The sequence below is a fragment of the Protobothrops mucrosquamatus genome, unplaced genomic scaffold (genome assembly GCF_001527695.2).
Source record: "Protobothrops mucrosquamatus isolate PMUCROS unplaced genomic scaffold, P.Mucros_1.0 scaffold_177, whole genome shotgun sequence".
Taxonomy (NCBI): domain Eukaryota; kingdom Metazoa; phylum Chordata; class Lepidosauria; order Squamata; family Viperidae; genus Protobothrops; species Protobothrops mucrosquamatus.
In genome coordinates, this window is record NW_015386253.1 from 1,999,533 (window position 1) to 2,020,139 (window position 20,607).

Genomic DNA, 20,607 nt, shown 5'->3' on the forward strand with positions numbered 1-20,607 from the left:
ATGGATAGATTATATTAGATGTATATAAAATATATATAGCTTTTGAGTAGTCATATTGGTTTTTAATCAATTTTAATTAATAATTGCCTTATTAGAGTTAAAGTAGGTATATATTGTTAGTATTATATCTGTTTAGTTAAATTGTAAGTTAGATTTGGAAAGATTTGTTTTAAGTCCTGTATTTGATTCCGGGAAGCTCGGGGGGGGGGGGGGGGGGTTAGAAGTATTGAAAAAAAAAGTGATGTATTCATATGTTATAATTGTTTTGATAAGAGGAAGCACTCGGTTGGTATCCCGGCTTGCACTCGTTGAGGTGGTCAGGAAGAGGGGGGATGTAGAAGGGGAAGGAGGAAGGAGGAGAGGTTGTGGGTTAGAGGTAGGAAGGAAAGGTAAGTGGATGAGGGCGGAGGCAGGTCGGGAACCTCTGAGCGTTTCTGATAATGTATTGAATTGGATTGTGGTTTTTTTGTGTATGTTTGTGTTATAAATGCATCATACTACTTAATGTTCAATTATAAAAATTAATAAAATTTTCTTTAAAAAAAAAAAAAAAAGAATCCATTTCCCACTCTTAAGACAAAGGGTTGATTTTTTATATTTCACCTCAATGTTTTTTTCCCAAAGAGAAATTATCTCAGTTCTCAAATTTATCAAAACTGTAGCTTTATGTTACTTCCACTTCAGTATTATGCATTTCTGTCCCCCATAAAAGAAATTAAAATGCCACTTCTATTCCTCTGGAAGGGTGGGCTACAATCCCCTTCCTTCTCACATTCAAAGATTTTTTGCTTCTTGGGAAATTCAGTTGTAAAGTAGTAAAGAAAGGATCAATATTCTCACCCAGTTCCAAACATGCTGTTTACGATCTGCTAGTTAGTGCTCTTCTTCTTCGGTTGTCAGTGGCTAACGGCCAGTCTTTCCCCTGCCGGTTTGGAGGGCTTTCCTCGGATCAAACGGATCAATCGCCGTCTCTCCGTGATCAGTGAGGCATCCCTCCTTCATCGCCTCTTCGGGGCGACTTTAGGCCCTTTTAGGGCCCCCAGCAGAGCGAAATCGGGCGCAGAAGGCTCTGCCTTCCTGCGTCTGTCTCATCACAATGCCAAACCAGTTCGCATGATCTGTTTTTGACAAACCCATATTGGCTTTTGGTTATGACTTTGTCTCCAGATGTTCTCTGATTTGTTGCTTGATTATCTTTTCCAGAATCTTCCCAGGTATTGAGACCAGGCTGATAGGTTTGTAGTTTCCTAGATCTATTTTTTTTTCTTTTTTGAAGAAAGTGCTGGTTTCTTTTGAGAGCTGTTATTTTTCTTCTTCATTGGTATTGTGCTAGACTAGGTGTTTATAATTTCACCCCTTGAGGATTCTCATCCATGGAATCCTTCCCAAGCTGTCTCTAAGTTTATTAAACATAGTTCTCTTAAAGTCCAAGATTCTATTTTGACTATGTTCTATTGCTTGTGCTTGCATAATGTTGAATTCCAATATTGCATGATCACTCCCCACCAAGGTTCCTGTAGCTTCTTCAACATCTTCTATCATTTCATCTCTGTTAGTAAGAATTAAGTCCAATATGGCTGATCCCCTAGTTCCCTTCTCTACTTTTTTTGAACTTTTACTTTGAACGTCACTAAACGAACTGTTGTAAGTGGAGGACTATCTGTGCTCAAATGAAGTTTTCCAATAATCATGTCTGAGATCAGATAAGAATATGAAGGAACAAGTGGTCTTTCCAATACAATATGTTATATTTTTACTGTCAGTTTATTCAATTGCTATTCCATAGTAGCTGATCTCTCAATGAAAATCTCACATGTTCCCTAGTTGAAATACTATATTAAGCTTTTTATTCTTCCTTCACCTTTAACATAACATTTTAACAACTATTTGTTCTGAGCTTCCTTATCTCTGCTTTTTCAACTATTTTCCAACATGACTTTGCTCATCCTAATAGAATTCCATAGATATCCTCTGTTAATTGGTTTCCCTTTCGTCCCCAAACAGTTGTCTTCTTCCAGAAATATTGCATTTTAAATATTTTACAGTACGGCTATATTTTTATTTAGTTGTAGCCTGGTATATTTATTATGATTTTGATTATGATACTTAAGTCAATTTATAAGGTACTAAGAGACTCTAGGAGAGACCAGTTGCGACCTTTCTTGGATTGGGAGTCCCTGCTTAATTACTCAAGCCCTAATCATCTCATGCCTGGACTATTGCAATGTGCTGTACATGGGGCTACTTTTGAAGTGTATTCGAAAGCTACAGAATGCATTGACATGGGTATTTCCTGGCTCCCCTAGAGTGGCCTATGTTCTCTGTTCTTCTTCATTGGCTGCTTGTTTGCTTCCAAATGCAATTCAAGGTATTGGTTATCATCTTTAAAGCCCTTCATGGCACGGATACAGGTTATCTGAAGAATCATTTCATCCAATGGGATTTGCCTGTCTCCTCATGTTGAGGATAATGTTGATAGAGGGGGCATGCTGTGGACCCAGTTGGTCAAGGAATTTCAGTTGTTGGGGTCCAGGAGAAGAGCCTTTTCTGCCATGCCTCCTTTCCTTTGGAACATTTCCCTTCCCCCCCCCCCGCATGAGATCTTTACCCACCCTTTTGACCTTTCATAAAAAATCTCCAGCTGGCTCTGCCAGCTGACCTGGGGCCCCAATGGGGTACACTCTTTTGGAAGTGGCTATTATAGTATTAGAAAAGATCCCATTTCTCTCTGCGTACTTCATGTTCATTTCCTTCCCTTTCTTTAACAATATTTATTACTGTTGTTATTTTTTGCATTATTATTTTAATATGTAGTAGTTTTAATGTTTGTGAGCCACCCAGAATTGTCTCTGAACAAGATAGGCAGTACAAAACAATGACAGTGAAAATACCTCTGTTTAATCCTTGATGGTTTGGAAGTTAACCTTTAATCAAGGAAAGTATAACAATTAAAAATTAAATTTGCATATTAAATATCTTTATATGTTCCATTGAAGGTCCTGAGTCCTTCATCAGTTTGTTCTATCAGAACTTTAATATAACAAAAAAGCAAAGCAAATGTGTTTTGGCTTAGGAAAATATTTATTTTAAAAAATTTATTAATTCTTAAATATTTTACACATATATAAAGCCCTAGGAGTCTTAAAAGATATTATTAAAAGGATGTAGGGAGATGCACATTTTAATTTTATTAATATTTAACTGTTTATAAAGATATAGATGAAACGGTAGAGGGAATGCTTATCAGATTTACAAATAAAAAATTTGTTAGGATAGCTAGAAAAAAATAAAATTCAACACAATCATGAAAAGTTAGAAAAATGAGCTAAAAGTAACAATGAAATGTAATAGAAGGAAATGCAAAGTTCTTCATTTGGGCAACAAAAAAGAAGTACGTAGATACATTAACAGGATACTTGGCTTGATAAAAATCTTTGTGAAAAAATATTTTAATAGTTCATTTGAAACTGAATGTGGCTGCAAAAATGGAAAATGCCATTATAGACTGCATCTACATAGTTCCCAAATCACAGGACGTAAAATATTCTGCAAATTGAATATTATATCCAGTTCTGGATTTTACACTAAGAAGGATTCAGACATCCAAAATAGATTCAAAGAAGAACAGCAAATACATTTTTATATTTCACAGTCATATCAGTGAAACAGAAACTATGTCTAAGAATGAATTTGAAAGAACTAGGAATGTTTAGTAAAGCTGCCATCCCAGCTTTTCAAATATTGGAAATAATGTCAAAAAGAAATACTGAAGTCCAAATTTGTTCAACATTGTTCTAGAGAACAGGATGTAGAAAGATGGTAACTTCCTAATGGTAGGATCAATTTAGTAATGGAGCTGTTATCCATAGATGAGGTGAGTTCTTCATTGGATGTGTCAATTTGTAATTTGTTCCAATTTGTATGACTTTGAATGGTACAATGAAAGTATTTCCTTAATGTGAATGTAACAAGTTTTTATAATAATTTAAGTTTTTATTTTTCATTTAAAATATGAATGGAAAAGCTCTAAATCATGTATTTGTGTGTATAAATGTTTATATATGTGTCTTTATGTTTATATATGGACATGTGTTTATGTCAGCCCTCCCACATAAACCAGATACCAGATGAGCCACCACCATTTTTAATTGCTCAATCAATTAGAGGATCTTTCTCTGACTATTAAGCTACTGGGGCTCTTCTCTTTCTCGTCTGATTTATTTCCTAGGCAGCATCTCATCCCTTCATCCCCCAGGGTCACACATATTTTCCATTACGTGTGTGTGTGTATATATACATACCTATATTTAATTATTTTCTAATGGCAGAGTTTGGAATATATGAATTTTCTTACACCTGTGCATATTTTGTTCTGTGCCTATCTGTTTAGGACTAGTTCATCATATATGTAATCTCCTAATGGAAACGGCAGCTACGTGCTTGGATGTTGATGATAAAAACAACATGAAGACAACCAATACTTTTATTGTTTCCTTGCTCAATATAATGCATCGTATGTTGACATATACAGCTAACATTGTTCGCTTAACACTGCAGGTATGGAGCCTGTTTTCTGGTAGAATGGACATATTTGTACAGATCTTCAATCTCCTTCCTTTGAATATTACTAGATTCCCATGTAATAATCCAATTGGGGGGGGGGAAGGAAATGTCAGTAACAGTTTTTACAAGTAGGAATTCATAAATAGAGCACAAACACTCTCACTAGCAAGATGGCCGCCATATAAATTTAATGAAAAAATAATAATTTGCATTAAAATATAATTTGTATTTTTATGGCTTAAATCATATGCATCCCTAATAACTATACTTGATTGTCATACGAACCTTTTTATGTAAAAATGGAAAATGGTATTGGTTGAAAAATTAATACAATTGCAAAGAGTTTTGAAAAATACATTTAATTATTTAACATTTTTTTCTCTGTGAAATTCATTTCATAAGTTTAATTTTCATCTTAATCATTAAGTACTATAGCATGTAAAAATGCTAGTTTGATGTGGATAAATGTAAAATGAGATCTGCTTTCTAACTATGCTTCCAGTTTAGAAGTTCTGCGAGGTTAGGTTATTTTAATCATGAAATTATAGGTTATAATTTCAGTATTTTCTGCCTAAATTCCTTTAGGCACAGAAATCTGGCACTGGAGGGGACACTGAAACTGCTGAAGATCTTCTCCTTATCAATAAATCTCTGACTGACTTGTTTGGTTTGCTTATTCAGTTGGTAAGAGATATCTTTTTTGTATATCTGTTAGAAAGATGTTTTATTTGACTATATAATTTAGCTATCCCCAAAGTTAGTGAACAGTTGTTAATTCTGGGGTGTTATGTGGCAGATGCCTGCCGTTTGAATTCTAAATTTCCAGAGCAGTTTAGCTTCTTCATTTTCTATTACTTTATCTATTTTCTGGTCACACCAGTTCATGTTTGCAGGCAAATGTCATTTCTTGCAAATATTCCAATATACCATTGTTGCTAATTTGTCATGCTGTTGCTTATTATCAGTCTGTGTGATCTTCTTGAAGCAGCTAACATGGTGGTCAAATTATTATTATTACTGGTTTATTGTACAGTCAGCCAGATGTTTAGACTGGATTTGGCAATGTTATCCATTTATTGAGTCCTTCTCAAAGATCTGGGATAGAGAGATGTTGATGTTTGGTGGGTGTTAAAGGTATTGTCATTTACTTGGAGCACAAGACAGCTGCTCCAAGTAAAGCTGCCTTTTGCAATTGAATTATTATATTATTATTTTATCCCTCCTTTTACATTTAGTCAACTCAAGAGGGCAAGCATGCTTAATACATCTGTTTTCTCTACAACATTCCCCCGTATATTTTGTTTTATACATAAACTTTAAATGAATGGGATAATTCAAGCAAAGGAGAAGAAACCATAGAAATTATGACAGAAGGATTCTTTAGTGGTCAAAATGTTGAGCTATTAACAGAAATAAGAATCAGAGCTATACATATTGTTTCAGAATACCAAAGTGAGAAAAATTTTGAAGTGTGTAAACTAGAAGTCTTTCTTTCTTTCTTTCTTTCTTTCTTTCTTTCTTTCTTTCTTTCTTTCTTTCTTTCTTTCTTTCTTTCTTTCGTCCTTTTGTAATATATGTTATTGATTTTTTTAAACATAAATCGCTTAATAATTGGTGAACAGTGTGTTGTCTGGGTTTACATTTCTTAAACAATCACTAACAATTGATTTCTATAATCCATAATCCACATAATGGTTTTAGTTGATTTCCTCTTTTCCCCAAAATGTCCTCTTTTGCAAACATTGAGTTATGAATACTCCCAAGAGTCGAATTTTTATATATATATATATATATATATATATATAGGTCTTTGGTCATTCGGGTTCTCTCCCGCGTAGAATTGGAAGTGTCTTGGCGACGTTTCGTCGAAGTCACATTCGTCACCTTCAGGCTGGTGTCTTCAGCTTCGTGCTTCTGGGAGTTTCAAACACGCTATTCACAGTTGTGCTGATTAGTGCTTTTGGACTTCGGTTGCAAGTAGCTTGGGCTGGTTGCTGAAGTATGGCCAGCCTTTCTCCTGTCGGGTTAGAAGGCTTTCCCCAAGTCAAACAGAACAACCGCCATCATTCCAGTGTCGCTGGGGCACTCTTCTTTCTTTGTCGCCTCTCCAGGGCGACTTAGACCCATTTAGGGTCCCCTGGCAGGGCGAAATTAGCCATGGAGGTGTGGAGAATCCGCAAGCCCGCAACCGGACGCTACCACGCAAAACCGGAAGTCCAAACTAGATATCTTTCAATCTTTCAGTCAGGTACAGGTTGATCTTATCTGAGCTCCATCTGAGACAATCTTTCTCAACCTCAGCAATTTTAAGATGCACGGACTTCAATTTTCAGAATTCCCCAGCCAGCCATACTGATCTGAGAGATTTAATCTCTTCAGTGGTGTAGAAAAATCCAGTAAAGTTGAGAATGTACTGGAATACTAATAGAAAAAGCAGAGAGGGATATTTTCCCTTCCAGCTGAGCAAGAAGGGAAAAAATATGGAGATAGTCTTATCCTTTTCTAAAACCAAATCCAGTCATGAGTAACATAAAATCAAATGAGAAGAGACTTTTCTGCTTAAGATTACAAGAGCAAGAATAAAATGTAATAAAGTAAAATATATAGAATTATAACATCTCCACAACTGTAGAAAGCTCTTCATGTAAAATTGAGTTTTAGAAGGTTCTGAGGACGAGCTTGGGACCCACAAATGTAGATTATCAAATAAAGAAGAATCACTCAACTCCTGATAAAATAGATGGCCTATTCTTAAATAATTTCTAAAAACAAATTAACATCAACTGAAAAATTAAATAATACTGTTATTGAATCATTTAGTTAAAAGAATACTGTAATTAAATAATTTATTTAAAACAAGAAGTACTTTTAGATTTTTTACAAGGGTATTTTTAACTGAACTAAGCAATGGCGACTGCACATTCTTCAAAAGTGCTCTCTGAAGTTTAATCAGATTATTTTGCATTTTGCTTTACATCCTTTCTGCCACATAGGTAGCCTCTTATTCTTTAAATGATTTTTTGTTTATTAAATACATTTATAGGGCTGCCCAATTCCACACAATGACTTGGGTGGCTTACAACATTAAAATTCCACAATATAAAAACCCGTAAACTCCACCCCACCTCCCAATGGATTGTCATACCAGCTACTTGTTCAGCTCCATGTCAGTGTAGAATTTCCATGCCCATTGACACAACCATGTCTTCAGGGCCTTTTGGAAACATATCAGTGTGGGGGCCCAATCCTATTTCTAGGGGAATGATATTTTAAAAGGGAGGGAGCCATCATAGAAAAGCCAGAAAAGAGTATAACGGGGGCACAATCCTGCTGGCCACAACTGCTTCCTGCACCTTAAACTGGAGTCATGAATCCAGGAGAACCCCCAGAACACACATTAGATCTGCCTGGGGCAGTACAACCTCATTCACAACCAAAAATGATAATTTTCCAAGAATCAGGGAGCTCCGACCCAGCATTAAGTTTTATTCTGTTGCTTCCCATCCAGATCTCAACAGTACCAAGGCAATGGGAAAGGGTGATATTGGCATGGCTTATCTCACCTTGACATGACAAAGCAAAAGTCTAGATTCTGATCTCTCACTCCCAATCAATACTGTCTGAAAATGGCATCTGAGGAAGGAAGTGAACTAAGGCAACAAGGTGGTCCATCTTCCCAATTCCTGGGACCTTCCTAGAAGGATAGCATGGTTAATGGTATTGAAAACCATGGAGAGATTAAGTAGCGAAAGGACAATGCACTTTCCCATATACTGTAGATAAACTGTTACATCAAAAGTATTTTATCACATTATTTAGGACTTCATAGATTCCCTGTCAACATAATTAACTGAAAAGTTGTTTGGCTGGAAAAAAAATAATATAAATTAATACAAGATGTAAGAATAACAGGAATGTGTACTGTTTAGTAAATCAATGCTAAAACAAGGATGGTACTCAAGAAGAGAAACTAATGATTTTTTAAAGTATAAACCAGAAGCATATGTATCTAATAGACATAATAGCTGATAGGGTTTATTACTTTGTAAATTTTAGAAATATTTAAATATTTTTCTACTTTATTTGAAAGCAAATATGTTAACATCCTTAACATTTCTTTTCTTTCTTTACTAATTTCCCACTGTCTTTTAAAAAAACATTTGTATCTTTTAAACAAAATGTGAACTCCATCAGTGAGCAAGAGTTCTCATTACCTTACTGTATTGCTAGCAAATATCAGACTGAAAGAAATCTTGATAGCATTTATCAGACATCTTTAGGTATTGGGGAAAGGAAAAAATTTCTACCCATCACCTATATATCCTAGAATATTATGTTGGCTATGTTTTTAAACGGTAATAAGGAATTCACATTAGCAGGGAAAGAAAATTTAAAAACTGCTATTGTATTGAGTATTTGTATTTATACTCCTATGTATTTTAAATTTTGCTTGGCTTTATAGTATAAAGAAAAGTCATAAGATACGTGCTACTGAATTCTCCCCCATACCCTTAGTAATATTTTACAAAAATAAAACTTATGTACCTGTATAATAGCAATATAACTAATATTTTGTCAGTTTGTTGAAGCAATTAGAAACTCATAATTGGAACAGCAGATATCTTGTCACTCTTATAAATTTCTGACAATAATCTTCTCTCTTTAAATGAAATTATATGAGATAAAATCTCTATTTAATGGTAAAAACTCTCTATAGTTATTGATCTATTATTTTGTTTCTTAAGTAGAAGATGTTTCCTACCAATATCTTTTTTATAAACATAAGATATTGTTTGCTCTTTTCCTTGATGAAGTTATCTGAAATTTGTAAAAGAAAAACCGCATCCAATGCAATAGTTGCTTTAAAAGCTATTTTCTGTTATTGTGCTTGTACAATAACAGAATTGTATTGTGCTTTTACAATCCTCTTTTTTTTTCTCAGCCATGTTAATGGGTCACAGAAACCTCAAAATTGAAAGAGATCCTAAATGAAACTTACCACTTTTATTTAGAAAGTTGATATTACTATCTCATTAAAAATAGAAAAACTTTGTGTTCTGGTATTAAAAAAAACCCTTTCTGTTTTTTTAAAGCTTCCTAGTCAGGAAAATGACATCTATGAGAATGCATCACAGTGCTTGTCATTGCTAGTTCAACTCTATGGTGGGGATGCTATGGACAGCATGTCACCTGAAGACATGGATAGTTTGGCTGAAGTACTGCAGTGCAAAAAGGAAGTAAAAGATCAAAAGCTTTTATTGAGAATCATTAAAAGATTGGTGAGTCAGTTACTCCTTTTATCTTTAAGTTATACATTTAGAATGTCAATTAACTATGGTACATAAGTGAAATAAAATATTAGAGAAAAAAACTCTACTATAATTTTATTTCATATTGTAGCAGAAAATTTACCCAAAGAAATGTCAACAAGTAAAGAAGATTCAAAAATCATTTTGTTATTTTTAAAGCTAGCCAAGAGCAAAAGCCCCAAACTTGCTTGGTCACATATACAGTACTGATAAAAAAAACATCTGAACCTGCATTTACACTAATAGATGACCCCAATATAGGCAGTCCTCAACTTATGCCCATTATGCCCATTATGATTTTTAAGTCGTGACAATCATAAAGTGGATTACCCATGTGACCAACCCAATTTTATGACTTTTTTTCCCAGTGGTTGTGAAATTAATCACCACACTTGTTAAGCAAATCTGCAGTTACTAAGCAAACAACATGATAGTTATGTGAATCCATTCTTTGCTAAGGGGTGTTTCAGCAAAATTGTAAATCATAAACATGTGACCATGGGGCACTGCAAATGGCCATAAATGTTGGCTAGTTGCTGAGCACCAAAATGCAGTCACATGGATAGGTTTTTCCCTGGAGAAGCTTAGACTTACATGAACCAGTGACACTACCCTCTAGCAGGCCTTTTAAAGGCCAAACATGACCCAGGACTTAAAAAGTAGTTACAATATATGGAATCTAAATTATTATAATAGCATATCCTCAACTGTGAATGGAGGAAGGTGACATGAAGTAGATTAATAACATAGAAATACATATTTTGCTCTTAATTGAAATGCCTACCACATTGTCTATGCTCTCATCAAAATCCTACATGGCAAAATCCTGTCAAATCCTGTCAAATTCATTAACATTGGCTTTATTTTGATTAGATGTACAATTGTATAGTGCAATTATAACAATAAACATTGTGTCCATTTTACCAGCATTAGTAAAATTACAATCAAATAATATCATTGGCGGTAAAATATTTATTAAGTACATATATACTCTAAGGGTTATGAACAACAAAATAGGGACCACATAGATGATTCCTGGATTACAATATAAGTTTCCCAGATATTTAAGAAAGCATCTTCTATTCAAGAAGTGTAAAAATTTATACAATTTTAACAATAATGCGGAGTATCAGTTGGATTCAAACTATTCTGAGTTCAGAGGACTTGGCAAAGGAAAAACTGGAGAAAATTGAAGCCCCAGTATCTTAAACTAGCATGAAGTCTGATCTAGATCTAGATGAAAGTCTAGATCCAAACCAGTGTTTTATTTTTAAGATTTTTGTAAAGATACATCATTTCTCCCATTACTAAACACACCCTAATCTTTAACTGATCTGTGAACCTAGTCTTGGTATTTCAGACACTTGAAATACTTCTATCAGGTTAGAAATAATCTTTCACATTAAAGAGCAGTTATGTAGAAAATGAGCATCAGCATCAATCAAATTTGGCTAAGAGTTCTATTTTTTAAGGCATTAGCTTCATATTTAATACTTGTTTTACTTTCTGGCAAATCATCAGACATGTGAAAACAAAATCTAAAATTACTATTTCAAAAAAACCCTTTGTGATCAAGGCTTGAGGCTTATCTGAGTTTATTGAAAAATTGAATGGCAACAGGAAAAGTCTTATCATGTCAGAGATACAGCTAAAGTCAAGTATATAAAGAATTCTTAAAAAAGTTCCTCCCATCTTTCAGGTACATCAAGTTATTAATGAAAATACCATTTCTGTCATCTCCACATGATTGATTTAGAGCCAGTTCTGAATCACAGTTATCTTTGGTACATTGGATAATGTAGTTTGGGCTCTGTGAATAATCTATAACCGTGCTATTTTCCGAGTCTCAAGAGAGGTGATAAAAGCCTAGAATCAACATGATCTAAGAGATCACTGATGGAATGCTTTTACTTGCACATTGTATTCACGTCACAAGGCTATTTACTGTGTAAAATATCCTTGGAAGCTTCTGAAGGGCACAGCGTTAAACACATTAACATAATAACTAAAATCACCAGCTGTATAACAACACACGAGGATATATTTAAGTGCATCTGCACAAAACACATTCTAATATATCCAAACTTTTAAATGAATTATTAATTATAATGCATATTCTGAGATGTTCCATATTATAAATGAATTACAAATAAAATAAAGTGTTTACTATTACTATAAACTATACTTCTTGGGAATCTTCAAATAAACAGGACTTTGATGAGTGTACTGCATATATTTTTTTACATTTTTTTTCATTCATTCAGTCAGTCAGATGTAAATACTTACATTCCTTTGTCCCAAAGGTGCTTTTTTAAGAGGCAACTGGACTTACTTTCTTTTTCTTTAAAGATGTTTCGCTTCTCATCCAAGAAGCTTCTTCAGTTCTGAGTTCTGTCTTCAATTCTAGACATTACACTGTCTGTAATATTGATCCACAAAGAAGAAAAACAATAGAATGGATAATGAAAATGCCATAAGGCAAGCCTACCTTCAAGGAACATAAATATCCTTACCCTGAAATTATTTTTACACCATATATGGAAGGTTTGCATCTGTGCTAACATTGGAATGTGTATCTGAACAATTTTATTGTTTTGGACCTCTATAACTGATACAATCTATTTTGGCCAAAGTCAGTGTTTCATACTATATTTTCTTTATCCCTTCTGCCTGAAAAATAATCAGTTGACAGAAAGAGATCTTGCTGCTTAGTATTAACTTATTACATCAATTTTAGCGATCTGTTCAGAATGCAAACATAGTTTGATTCAACTCCCTATGTCCCAATGTTTATTCATTGTACAGCAGTCCAAGAGATAATAAATGTAATTTAGAATCTATCACCGGTTATAAGATAGCAATGATCAGGACTGGCACTACATACATCCTGCTTTAGAGACCAGCATTTTATAGTGGGAAACATGATTCAGTTATAGGAGATAAACAAGAATAGGTCAACCAAATATTATTCAAATGCTGGAATTTCAAGATTTTGGTTGAGAAATTGCAAGAAAAATCCACAGCAACTGAAGTACAAAAATATCTCAAGCTTCAAGCCATGACAGGAAAATGTCCATGTCCTCAGCAATTTAAGCTTTTTTGCTGAACAGAAGTGACAGCACCATAACTGTTAAAATAAAAATATAACTCTCCTCCAGAAATCTAGAAAAAAATAGCATGACCTCTATTCAGTGTTCATGTTTGCTACTGACAGCAGGAACAATTTTAGCTTTGAGACTGAATTTTTGTTACACATACTTCACCTGCTGTTAATGTTCACCTAACCCCTTACATTCTTGGTCCCTTTAGGATGACCTGAGTATAGTGCTAAAATACTTCTATCCTGAGGCTATAAAATCATGCCCAATTTAAATTTGCATCTATAAAAATGTATGTCTCTTTCTGTGTGCATAGTGATATAAATAGGATCTATTTTCTCACAGCATACAGTAGTAAATTTGCAACTTTTCCCTGTAGCACAATAGTACATGCTTCATATTATACTGTAAAATTGCATCAAATATTTGTTCATTATATGTATGATTTAAAGATGTATTCATTCAGAACTTATTTTGATAAATATGGAAAACTAGCACAAATAATCTTGTTACTCCTTCCATTTTTATAATGTCTGAAGAGAAGTTTTATAGGAGTTTTTACTCTCAATTAATTAAAATATCATAAAATATTATATGTTTCTTAAACTTATGCAATATATTTTACTTTTCCCAAAAACAAAGAGTGCAATATAATGATTAAAACATTGGATAAAAAAACAGAAAAAACATATTCAAATTAGGTTTTGGTGTAATGAAATTCTGCTGAGTAATTTCACGGTGTTATGAATGGGCAGAAACGAAACTGATTTTTCCAGGACTTGGAAAAAACAAAATCTGAAAAGATCCTGGAAGATTTTACATTTTTCTCCCTTATCCCCCAATATGTACCAACACAACATCTCCTCCTGTACAATGGATGGAAACTAATCAAGGAGAGAAACTAAAGAAAAAATTCCTAACATTGACAACAATTAACCAGTCGAATGACTTGTCTTCAGAAGTTGTAGGTGCTTTGAAATAGAGACCGGACAGCCACTTATGTGAAATTGTATACGTTTTCCTGTAAAGGTGGTCCTCAACATATAACTGTAATGAAGCCTGCTGTAACATAGAACAATTTGGTCATGTGACAGATCCAATTTTACAACCTTTTTTGTGTTGGCCATTAAAGAAATCACCATGGCCATTAAACAAATCTGTGATTGTATAGTTTTGTCAAAAACTGGAAGTCAAAACTTTGAATCCGGATTATAAATTCCCTTTTTCAGGTCAGTCATAACTTGGAATGATTGCAAGTTGAAGGGAATAGTATTTTTCCAAGTTCTCAATATTAATCTCTTTTCCAATGCCTGATGTAATAAAAATTCCTCAAAAACTATCAATTCCATGATTTTGGAATATAATTCAAAATATTATTATATTTCTTTAAAACTTTATTCATAAATCCACTTAAGTATATTAGACTATTACTCCAAAAAGGAGTCAACAATGGGTGAGACCAAATCATATGACTTATTTCTGAATTGTCCTCAAATTTCTTAAATTGCCAACAACAAATCTATAGCGTCGATTGTTCTTGATGGACATGCAATAAATCTGGAATAAAAACCTTTTGGTAAATTAATTTCAGCCTGAATTCTAAAAAATTTTAGCATTTTAAAAATTATATCCACTGAAATTCCAGTTTCAGATATTCTCCCTTTTTACTCCCTAAATTTAAATACCAATAACATTAAAGATATTTTTAATTTTTTGATAAAGAAATGAAATTGATTTAATTTCAGATAAGACTTCATAAAAAAAATTCTGGTAGGGTTTTTTGGGGGAGGGAAGATACTAAGGTACCTCTTGATAGTAAACTATCAAAAATACTTGAATTGATTATATTGTCACTGTTATATATTAAACAAATAAAATTCAATTTGAATTTGAAATTGTTTAAAATAATTGTTACAAAACAACTGGTTTAAAATAACTATTCCACATTCTGCTTATGGCAGGGGTGTCAAACTCAATTTCATTGAGGGCCGCATCAGCATCGTGGTTGCCATTGGGGGCTGGGTAGGTGTGGCTGGCATGGGCGTGGCCTACTGGGTGGGGTGTGGCTGGCATGGGCATGGCCTACTGGGTGGGCATGGCCAGCTCGATGTCACTCACATTGGGCACCTGTCCAGGCTTGGGCAGGACTGGGGCGCATCCAAGGGTGGGGAAGAGTGGCTGGGACCGGGGCCAGCCCCAGGGCATGGTCCACTGGAGGAGCCTCACTGAGCTTCAGGCTGTGCACAGGGCCCCTGGACAGTGGCATGGACTGCCCAGAGTCCTGGGCAGCGGACGTCAAGCGCCCAGCCCGGCCCTTGAGCTCCCACAGCACCAGGACCCTGCCGAGCCTAGCTGCACTTCCCTGAGGGGGTGCCCAGTTGCACTTACCTCCTCAATGCTGCTGCTGCTGTGCTCACTCTCCTTGGCCAGGTTGCTCGTGGGTGCAGGAGGACAAAGTGCATGGGTCAGAGGGAGGCCCACTCCCTCTCCATGCGAGGAAACCTGGCTTTGTAACCAAAGCATCCTCAGTAATAGGATGGGAGACCACCAGGGAATGGCAAAAGGGCAACAGGGCTGTTGGTGACCAAGTGCTAAGGCAGGACTTCCCTCAGACCCTCCCTCCCTCCCTCTTATTCCAATCTCCTCCCTCCCTCCTTTCTTTCTTTTTTCCTTTCCTTCCTTTCTTCTCTTTCTTTCCTTCTTTTCTTCTTTCTTCCTCTCCTTCTTCCCTGCCTCCCTCCTTTTCATTCCCAACTCCTTCCTTCCCTTACTTTCTTTCTGTTTCCCTCTCCTCCTTCCCTCCCTCCTTCTCTCTGTGCCCAGGAAGGGACAAGGGGAGGGGGAGAGGTTGGCAGCACTTCTCTCAAAGAATAAGAGTTGGAAGAGACCTTGAGGTTTTTAGTCCAAGCTCCTGCTCAAGCAGGAGACGTATACCATTCCAGACAATGGAATATCCAATCTCTACTTCTGAATGCAACTTCTGAATGCAAGCCTTTTCACTGGTTAGTTGTTTTCACAAGTCCTTAGTTCTAGGCTGGTTTTCTTCTTGATTAGTTTCCATCTATTATTTGCCTTCTGATGCTTTGGAAAATAGGTTGACCCCTTCTTCTCTATGGCAACCCATCAAATATTGGAACACTGCTATCATGTCACCACCCCTAGTCCTTTTCACTAAGCTAGACATACCCAATTCCCACAAATATTTGTCATACGTTTTAGCCTCCAGCCCCCTAATCATCTATGTTTACCATCCATTTAGACCAGATGGTCCCCCTGGTTTGGTTTATAGAACAGTGGCCACAAGCAGAGCCTTCTCAGAGACAGCACCCCCATTATAGAACTTTCTCCCAAGGAAAATGTGAACAGTGCAACCCTCACCCGTTTAGAGGCATCTCCAAACACACTGTTCAGCCTGACATATGTAAAACAACAACACATTTTATGATCAAACAGCACTAAGTAAATTACTACTAATATTTTTCTTTCTTAAAATACACACTTTTAATATTGTTTTAAGCAGTGCTAGTGATGCTTTACAATAGCTGCCTTTGAGAGTTTTCTTGTAAACCACCCTGGATTTCTCAGAAACTTTTAATTTCAAATTAGATGTTGATTTAATAATTAGGCAGAAGAAACAAATGTTTAAATACATCTAAATCTCACAGATTTACTGCTTCCTAGGCGCATACTGATGGGAACTGTGGTTCATGACACCCAAAATATATTAGTTTGGGTAAGGCTAGATTAAATTATAAAAGAGCAGATGAAGGGAAGTATTTTTGTCTCCAACAAAATAATTGGGGGGGGGGAATTGACTCGGGCTTTTAATTTCAACTCATACCAATTCCTCTTAACTTCCCATTCAATCCAAAGAGTTCTATTATTGCCTGAATTTTAGGGAGGGGAGGAGGGAAGAATAGACTACAAAGCTAATCTGCAAATTTGCTCTCTCGCCTGCCTGCACACTACCTTCCCGTGTGTGTGTGTGTGTGTGTGTATGTATGTGTATGAGAGACAGAGAGATCCCCTTTTTGTAAGTTTGCTTACTCTGCAACATTCCCCATTCTCCACACTTTTGCTTCCCTGCTGGCTCAATTTCTCTCTCTCTCACACACACACACACACACACACCCGCGCGCGCACACACACAGGTTAATAAAAAAGAGAAGGAGGGGGGAGAAAGGTGGAAGCTCTCCTTTTTTGTAAAACCTCGGTTTCCTCCTCCTCTTCCCCTCCTAAGCTCTCTCTGTCTCTGTCTCTCTTACACACACACACATACCCTTCCTGTTTTCTCCTCGTCCTTTTCCTCCAGCTGCACCTGAACAGAGTGGGAGGAAGTTAAAAAAGAGAGAGAGAGAAGGGGTGGAAGAATGGGGGAAGCTCTCCTTTTTTGTAGCACCTCGGCTTCCTCCTCCTCTTCTTCCACTCCTGTCTCTGTCTCTCTCTGTCTCTCTCTCTCTCTCTCTCTCTCACACACACACACACAGAGAGAGAGAGAGAGAGAGAGAGAGAGAGAGAGAGAGAGAGAGAAAGAGAGAAACCCTTCCTGCTTTCTCTTCCTTCTCACTCATTCTGGCCTGGCAAAGCAGAGCCACACGAGGAGAAGCCCAGCAAAGTGGGGCATGGCCGGGCGTGACGGGGTTAAGCTGGGAGGGGCGGGGCAGGCTGAGACAAATGAGCTGCAGCTGCTGCTGCACACTACCAGCTCCTGAGTGCTTGTTGTTTCCTGTGTGTGCATCAGGGCGCCCAGCTGGGGTGGGGTGGGCCAGGGCTGGGGCAGCGGGGGCCGGTCCCTTGCCATTTCTGGGACAGCCCCGAGGGGCCAAATCTGGCCCGCGGACCTTGTGTTTGACATGTCTGGCTTATGGTTTCTAATATAATGTTCTAGCACCTATTTTTAAAGTACAATTATAACATAAAATTAGGTATTCATGCAATTTAGAATCAAAATCCAATCCATGTCCTGATGGGACCCAAACAGATCTATTGCTTACAAACTAGAAAATGAAATGCACTTTTTGCTATTTATTAATCCAACAGCTGCCAAGATTTTAGTAGAAATAAAATGTAATGGCATCTTCTTTTCCTCCTCTCAGTTGTCACTATTGATGTTCCATTGATGCATCAATACCTGGATTTTCCAAGCATCTTTCTTTCTATCCTCTTTCTATTCCTCTCATACTCCAAATCATGATCCTCCCTGCTCCAAGATTGCAAATGCAGAAATATTAAAATATAGCTGTAATTTATATATTATCTGTGCAACTTGTCAATACATTTCAGCTGTGTTTAATGATTGGAAGAATATTGTTATTGTTCATTCATGCAAAACAAAAAAGAGGACAATTGAGTGAAAATTACATTAAGATTACTTGTAATTACTTGGAATAAAGTTTGGCAAGATTTGATTTACAGGGAAAATTTGGGAACTGTGGTTCATTTTAACACTGAGTAGGTAATACTTGCTAAGCAGATAGTACCTGCAGTGACATCAGAGGTAGGATATTTGTGGTGTAAATACGTACTTTTGAATGAAGACAGAATGCAGTGTTACCGAGAACATAAATAATTTGCAGTGAGTGTTTGATAAAATATGCAGTGTAGCATTATGATAATTAATGTATAGAAGATCAAATTACCTTAACTGAACAAACTTGAATAATTTATTGTAGCTTACAACAAATAGTGAAACATAATAAGTTGTGTCCTCTAATGAAATATTTACTAAAGATTGGGAAAAAGTTTTGAGCTATGCAAATACTAGTAGAAAGATAGAGGTAATAAGTTGTCTATTGGAAGAAAAAGTGTTTATGAAAAGAAAATATTTCTATATAAGAGTATGCATGGGAGTTGGTTATGTCAGGAGAAACTATAGTTGAAAGCAGTAGGAACAAGCTATTTAAGTATGTGTAGTAAAACATGAAGAGATCAAGTCAAGATTGAATGATATTGACTGAAGTTGGATTGAGTAGAAAAGTGAGTAACCAGCATGAACAAAATAGATAGAATGAATAAGATTCACATTATATGAATGAAGATACATAGATTAAGAAGAATGTCTATGGAAATTCTTTATCATCCAGGTCATAGTAGTCCCAAAAATACTTTTTTCCAAAAAGACCTGCATATATTAAGAATTTATGTAGCTGCTCTGTTCATACGTTTGTTCCACTTGATCTGAATATTGTTGCCCCAGTGTTGTAATTAAACACTGTCTCATCAGGAATAGAATCATTAAAGAGTTTAAAATTTAGAGCTAATGGCAGATGATCTATGTCTGGGTGTCACTTCTTTATTTACTTACTTATCTATCATCATCCTCTAAAAGGACTTACAATTGAGAGTCACTCAAAAGTACTGGACAATAACTCTCTAATGTTTAAAATAAGATACGGGACCAATTAAAGGCTACCAAGCTTCAACTTCATCTACTGTTCTCTCAATAAAGTCAACCATAAGCTCCTGATGAGGAGGACTGCAATAATTACATTCTTACCCCAATGAGAATATTTCATAATCAGAGAACTGCCATCTTGTTTGAATGATTACACCCCCACCCCCATTACATGAAATGTGAGATGAATATATGCATCATCAGCAAACTGATGATTCTTGGTCCAAACCAATTAGAAGTGTACTTCCAGATATGCAAAATCTTTAGAACTTCAATAGAGGCTGTTTTCTGATTAGCAGGAACACTCACCACCTGACCCCTCCCCATCTTTTGACTACAATAGAAAGGTTAGTTTTTGTTTTTAAAGATTTACAAAAGCAGGTGAACTTGGGATATGGTTGTAATTAGAGAGTTTTGTTTGGTGGTTCTTTGTTTTTATGAATTTTCTTCTGTAAAGTTTTCTGTGTATGGTAAATTATTTTTATTTTACATTATTTTATATATATCTGAAAATGGATAAAAAGTTATTTTGTTTATGAAAAAATTAGAATGAGAAATGGTAAACGGAAGAAGGCTAATAAATAGTAAATGAAATTAAAGATATATAAGAAGAGATGAAAAAAAGGTATCTGGATTTAGTTTTCCTCAACTAACTTGATTTTACTTTTCTATTCTGGGGATCCCATTGTGATAAGAATGACAGGGAGAGTGAGCAACAGTTCTGGCTAAAATTCCCTATCTAAGGATTAGGAAAGGTGGGGGAGAATCACACTCATTTTATCTCTGTCTTCAGTAGCAAAACTTCTGGACAAAAGGATAGGGGTGGGGTGGAAGAAACTGAAAAATATATTCTTAAAAAATGAAACTTCCCTTTGAAAGCTGTGCTGTCTGCACAGATGCTTGTAGTCATTCTATTAGTGCCGAATTACAGTGCCCACCTTTTCTTACCCTTGGCATTTCTGGATGGGATGCTTTAAGTTGCAACTCAGCAACATTAGAAGAATCAAAAATTATAGATTAAAGAGCAATTGTCAAAAAGAAGAGATACACTAATTTCATGTCAATTCCAACCCAATGAAATCCTCAGTTTTATCTGGACTAGTTCACATAAATATATTTGTTAATTTACAGGAGTACAGAGTTTGAGAACTCTCAGCTGAAGGTGACCATTTGTAAAACTGCAGTAATTTATATATTGCTGCAAAGTTTCTATGATTGTCCTATTTTAAATGTTTTCAACAAT

The 20,607-nt window shown here is 35.7% G+C and overlaps 1 protein-coding gene across 1 annotated transcript in view; it reads left to right on the forward strand.

Annotated features, from left to right (window-relative positions):
- ULK4 (unc-51 like kinase 4) overlaps positions 1-20,607 on the forward strand; it is a 173,271-nt gene that overhangs the window by 126,190 nt on the left and 26,474 nt on the right. The window contains exons 32-34 of the mRNA XM_015822838.1: positions 4,391-4,557; positions 5,149-5,247; positions 9,657-9,842. Of these exons, the coding sequence (XP_015678324.1) occupies positions 4,391-4,557; positions 5,149-5,247; positions 9,657-9,842 (452 nt within the window). The remainder of the gene's footprint in view (positions 1-4,390; positions 4,558-5,148; positions 5,248-9,656; positions 9,843-20,607) is intronic.